General features: G+C 33.4%; 1 protein-coding gene across 2 annotated transcripts; it reads right to left on the minus strand.

Annotated features, from left to right (window-relative positions):
• LOC145116129 (uncharacterized) lies at nucleotides 1–1899 on the minus strand. 2 transcript variants are annotated; one of them, XM_079052483.1, is made up of 2 exons: nucleotides 1759–1899; nucleotides 1–1271 (listed from the first exon to the last, which is right to left on the minus strand). In XM_079052483.1, exons 1-2 carry the CDS (start codon nucleotides 1774–1776, stop codon nucleotides 129–131), a joined length of 1161 nt encoding a protein of 386 aa, XP_078908609.1. In that variant the 5' UTR covers nucleotides 1777–1899; the 3' UTR covers nucleotides 1–128. The 2 variants fall into 2 exon arrangements, with proteins under 2 accessions (XP_078908609.1, XP_078908608.1); XM_079052482.1 differs by having other exon boundaries at nucleotides 1450–1899.
• Between the last annotated feature and the right edge of the window lie 4693 nt (nucleotides 1900–6592).

The following is a 6592-nucleotide window of genomic DNA, read 5'->3' on the forward strand; positions in this document are numbered from 1 at the left end:
CTGTAGTCAATTAATTAAACATGATTTGTTTCTTACATCATCCGTCAGACTAAAAACGAAATCGTTCATTTTGATAAATAGAACTAAAGGGCAATACTTCCTCCTCTCTTCTGTTTTGTGCTTTTAGATTATCTAATACTTGGTGATGAAAGAACGACGCATCCATCATCAACGTTAATGTGGATGTCTAGCTCTTTCATGGCTCCATTTTTCAGATCATAATAGCACATACCCTTATTATTGCTTTTACATTCCAGGATGATATATCTAGATCTTTTACTCATTACGCCACAGAGGGGAAATCTGTTGTAGCACCATCTGTGGAGAATACTAACTGACAATCTTCTGTAGTACCACATCTTGAGAGTAATTGATTGCAACTTCTCCCACTTCTTCCTCTCAAAATCTTTAAGAATCCATATATCAGCTTTGTCCAGACTATTTTCAGCAAAGAAAGCCAGGTAACCACCCATCTCAAAAATAGTATACACAAATCCGAATCCCTTATCATAATTGGGTACACTCATATCAACAATTTCCTCTTTCACCATATCCATGGAAACAAGGCTATTATCAATGCAATTATCCCAGTGAAGGTACCTACCCTGAATTGAAACCAGGTTAGAAGAATAAAACGACCCACCATTCATACATGGAACATGGATCTTTTTCCACTTTGAAGAAACAATATCTCTTCTCAAGATAAGAATATGACATTCGATAGGTGGTCCCATAAACAAGTAAACCACTTTGTATATTCCCTTGAACAGATTGAAAGAAAGTGCAACTCCACATTTGATCGTACAATATCCTCCACATGATGCAATATTACGTTCGGGAAGATATGATCCTTCCTTGGTGATTAGATTATAAACATACAGAGATTGTTTTTTATAATCTGATATCAGAAGAAGCTCGTTAACCCAAGACCTTATAATGCCTATGGGAGGTATGTCAAGATCCTGCACTTTCATGACGTGTATCCCTTGTTCTTCTTCTCTTATACCCACATGACGTGCTGTCAAGTTTCCCGTCTTCTGGAGGATAATAAAAGAAGTATCGTGTAGCAAGATCCTGTTAGTCATTATATTAAACCATCGTCTACACACATACTTAGCCAAATAACGAGGGAAATCATCAGGGAGCCTTTTAAGGATATCTAAAAGGATGTCATCTGGAAGAAACATAAACCGGTCAACCTTCTTTCTCTTTCTTTTCATCGGCAATTTTGATTCTTTCCTGGAGATGCTCATTACCATCTCCATAGAATTCTGTTTCAAAATAGTATATTACATTTTCTTGTAACCATTAACACAAGGAAGAAATAACTAATATGCTAAAAGAAATACAAGTTTTTAATGTACGTTATAATTACTAGCTAGATAGATCTTTTGGAAGGAGCAAAACCAAGTCTATCTGATCTAAAATTGATTGAAAAGAAAGAATTACCTCTTTAATTTGTTCAAAACAGACAGAGCACATGAAGCACAAATTGTGTAATGCTTAATTAGCGGAGTTCTAGCTAACTGTTGTAAACTAGCTGTTGTATATATGAATATAAAATCTATAATTACTTAGCCACAATCCATCGATCGGATCGTAGAAAAGGTTTGGCGCATATACTGTAAGGCTAGATACGTAACGAATCGAAATTGCAGAGTGTAAATTGCGATTTGATCAACATATATTTGCGTCGAATTGCATGCACATAAGAAGCCACATTAACGAAATTGGCACGAGTAGGTGATGAGAGAAAACCTGTAGCACGCTAGTCATAAGTGAGGAGATCGATGATAATATGTAGAAAATGGGGGGTTTTCTAGGGTTTAATCTAGCAGAAACGCGAAGCAACCGTAGTCCCTAGATGTGGTGTTTTTCCAAATCTTTTACTAACGAGAATCGAAGTCTGCAATCTACTATGCTAACATTATTTTTTTGGGGATCTTTTATTTAATAGAAATATACTATGACAAATATTTCTAATAAATAGAGATTTTTTAAGATTCTTCTTAGTTAATATATTTATTATCATGATTTTAAAAGTTTGTAAAACCCCCATCAGAATTATCATTTTTATGTATTTATGTTTTCTGTATTATATTACTTAAACTTAACATCTAATTAAATGAAAAAGAATGAGATATATGTAAAACATATTAAACTTAACAATTTTTTTATTTTTATATCTTTTACGACATTCATCGTTTAATTAAAATTTTTGTTTGTTAAACTGTAATTATATGTTCATCATACAACTAACAACTTGTTACAATTAATGTAGCTTCCTTTCATGATGCTTTAGATTATGAAAAATAGAAAAAAAAAATTATAAATCAAAATATTCAAAAATTAAGAAAACATAAGGAAAAGGAAATAAATAAATAAATAAATATATTTATCTATAGCTAAGGTTTCGATGGAGTTGAGCGATATCTAAATTTCAAAGTGAATATTAATACTACAAATTAATATACAAAAACAAAACATTTCTAAAAATTTCTCCTTTTCTCTGCCAAAAAAAAATTTGTTTAAAATTCCCAATCTACCACACAACCCTCTATAATATTTTAAATTCTAATAATATAATTACTTATATGAAGTATGAAGTTGGTGTCATAAATAAATATCATTAAATATAATAAATTACAAAACTCTTAAAAATAAAAAGTTATAAGGTTTCAGATCAATACGGTGTAAGTAATAAATAATAATAATAATTCAAAAATGTATATTCTTTATAATAGATAATAATACAAATATATTCAGATAATAACAAATATAGCAAATACATAAATATATAAATCGTAGATTCTTTATTTTTAGGGTAAATTACAGGGATTGTCCCTGTGGTTTAGGGTAATCTGTATGTTTGGTCCCTAATTTTTTTTAACTCGGACCGACCATATTTTATATTTTTGTTGCACAATTGGCCCCTATCCATTTTAAAAAGACTTATTTACCCTTACTGAATTCTTTTACATTTTTTAAATTATCAATTAATTAAAAAAATATTAATTAAATGTGAAAAGGGTATTAATTAAATATGAAAATCTAATGGCCCCACCACCTCATTACTACTTCACCCACCCAACCCCTCACCCTCTTCTTCTTCTTCGATAAACAACCTACAACTCTATCTTCTCCGACGCACACTCATACCTCCTTCTCCGGTAAGATTGAATTGATTTCTAAAAGCCAAAACCAAAGTTATCCCAAATCAAATCTAAAATCCAACTTGAAACCAAAATCACACTCATCCGAAATGAAATCTAATATCCTGGAAACCAAAACAAAATGAAATGAAATAAAAACCTAAAACCATTACTAAAACAAACCATTTTTTATTCAGAAACCCAAAACGAATATGAAACAGATGTTGGAGCTATTTATAAAATATGTTTTCAGAAACATCATAAAGATCGATTGCATAAAATTTGATGCTTCAAGTCGATGGTCCAGTGGTGACCGGTGAGAGAAAGAAAAAAGAGAGGGGAAGGTATTCTGATGGACATGCCGACCTCTGGCCAACATCACCACCACTAACCTCCGACACCACCACCACTACCTCTTCACCAGAAAAATAACATCAGTGTTCAGATCCAAAAAAATACGCTAACCCAGAAATCCATTCAGGAGATCAAAGTCATTAAATAAATCAAATTCATTAACAAAACATCTAATGCAACAAAAAAACCATCTAATGCAGCAAAAAAAAAAGATATATGATGCAGAAGCTTTGATTTATTCTGATTTGAAGCCTAATCGAGTGCACCTGGACTAGATTATGTCTAACAAGAGCATAAATACAATTGATTCTTTAGGCTTTTCAACTAATTTGAACCCTAATCGACCAGGAGGTAGGGGTGTTGATCGGATAATTTTTTGGGTTTCGGGTAATTCGAGTTTTTCATGTTAAAAAAATACCCGTTACCCGACCCAAATTAAATTCGGGTAATTCGGGTATTACCCGATATATATATATATATATATATATATATATATATATATATATATATATATATATATATATATATATATATATATATAATGGCACCTAAAAATAAATTTAATGAAATAAATATGTCTTGCTCTATTAGTATTGTTTATATAAACAAATGAAGCATAAACGAAGTTACTTAAACTTTGAACATTGAGATTTTTTAGTCAATAATACTTGAGATATCAAGTAATTTTTTAACAGCTTAATTTAATCGAATAAGATGTTAAAAACAAATACTTAAAGATCTTGGTTTAAAAGTTTAAAATGTTTAAGATAATTGTAGCCATAAGTTTTGCCATGTTCTTAAGTTTCGTCAAAATAATGAGTTTGTTAGTTCCAATAAAAACTATAATCTAGAAAACAGTTAAGTTTTAAAGAACATGGTGACATGTAAACAATTGCTTTTAATATTGTTGGTGTCATACTGCCATAATAAAAGAGATTCTTGTTTTAGAATAATGGTAGTTAGTTTAAACGTGATTAGATACCTTGCTACAAAGTACAAGTTTTACGAAAGAAAAAAATGAATTTTAAAATAATTCGGGTAATTCGGGTATACCCGAAACCCAACAAATGTACCTTATACTCAACCTAAAAAAAATCAGGTTACCCGAATACCCAAAAAAATTAACCCGACACCCGATTTACCCGATACCCGAAAAAATCGGGCGGGTAATTCGGTATCGGGTATTTTCGACAGGGTTACCAGGAGGGTTTTATGTGAAGGTGGGGTGGTGGTTTAAAACAACCAAGGCAGTGACGTGATCTAGGGTTTTGGTCTCCGGACACCGGATGACGGACGTGAAATACTGATGATTTCTTATGTGAACAGGCGGTGGTCAACATGAATCAACAATATCATAACTGCCTTAACTCTAACAATAGGAACGGTGGTGGTGGTGGTGCTTGAGGTCGACGATGACATTTAGGGAGAAGATCTACGAGAATAGTTTAAGAAAAGGTAAATGAAGGATTGTGGGGTGAGTTTATTTATTTATTTAATTTGTATAATAATTAAAATCAAATTATAAAAGAAATAGAAAAATATTATTAAGTGTAAAATAGACATTTTATCTTGATTAGGGACTAAATCTGAAACAAAAATAAAATATAAACCAAACATACATATTAACTCAAACCACAAGGACCATTAGTGTAATTTACCCTTATTTTTATAAAGACAAAACTGCAAAAATGGTCCGTGTGGTATGCATTTTTTTGGGGTTTTAGTCCAAACCCCAACATTTTTGGATTTGTGGTCCTTTTGAGCTAGTTTTATTGTGTTTTTGGTCCCTCTGAATAGCGAAATGATTGTAATACCCTTGGGGTATTTATTTTCCATTTTTCTTTCATTTCTTCTTAAATCTAATATTAATTAATTTATTTAAAAAATAAAAAAATAAGAAGGGCCTACCTTCTCTCTCTCTCTCTCTCTCTCTCTCTCGACTTCATTTGCTTTTCTTATTGATCTCTCTAAACAAACATTCAAGAAACACTTGATCGGTTCCTTTCTACCCCCCAACAATTTGAAATCCTAACTTAGTTTAGCCTCACCTGCATTTCTCTCTTCATCAACTACCGACCAAATAGATTAAACCATTATATATGCCTTCAACCCTTTTTCTGCCCAGAAACTGTAAGCACATCAAACCCCCGCTCAATCCACAAAGCTTGAAGAACATAAACTGTTGCAGATGTTGGATCCAACCCTCAAGAATTTCTTCTAGATTCATCTAAAAAGAAGAAAGGATCTCTAACAGAGATTATCCCTTCACAACCTCTGATTGAAGCACTAAAACTTGTAACACCCCGTTCTAAAAGTATTTATTTATGGATTTCCGAGATCAAGAGTAAGGGCGTTTCGGTCTTTTGTGGGCAATGGGTTTCATTCGAGAAGGTTTTCGGACCGGGGTGTGTTGCTAGAAGCGTAGGGCTTCTCGCCACCTTTGCGTGGATATAAAGTTCGTCGGGAACGGATTTAGAAGAAAGGAGTTATGACATTTTAAAGAAAGTGACATTTATGGCCCTTAATGGAAAAAGTTGTCGAGGTAGGCCATGCATGCAATTGGGACACGCGTGGGTACGCCCAGCGTAGGCTGGGTTACGCCCAGCGTAATAGAGTAAATGATCGCGGGTGCAAGGACGCGTACGCCCAGCGTACTAGAGGTACGCCCAGCGTACGCTCAGAGTCATTAAACCCTAATTTTAGGGCCAGCCACTATATAAAGAACATAAAGGATCAACCCCCAACCTCCTTATCTGTTCCCTTATCCTCAGAAAAACCCTAGGTAGTCGTTCCACCTCCATTGTTGGGTGTGTTTGGCTTTGTGGAGCTTAGTTTGGCAAAGGAAAGCTTAGAGGAAGAAAGAAGAGGTTGGCAAAGAAGGAACCTTGGTGGCTGGAGCTTGTAGATCTGAGATAGCACCACCTTTTGCAACTATTTAAAGGTATAAAGCTTCTTGCTTGACATCTATTTTGTGTAGATCTAAGTGTTGTGAAGTTTTGACACCATTCTTGTCCCAAAAATCCCCAATATGATGCATGATGTGTTTTGGTTAAGTTAAGCTGTCCTTTCAGACCATAGGAGAGGTC

This window comes from Lactuca virosa, chromosome 5, assembly GCF_052849685.1.
Source record: "Lactuca virosa cultivar CGN04683 chromosome 5, Lactuca_virosa_CGN04683_v6, whole genome shotgun sequence".
NCBI classification, from domain to species: domain Eukaryota; kingdom Viridiplantae; phylum Streptophyta; class Magnoliopsida; order Asterales; family Asteraceae; genus Lactuca; species Lactuca virosa.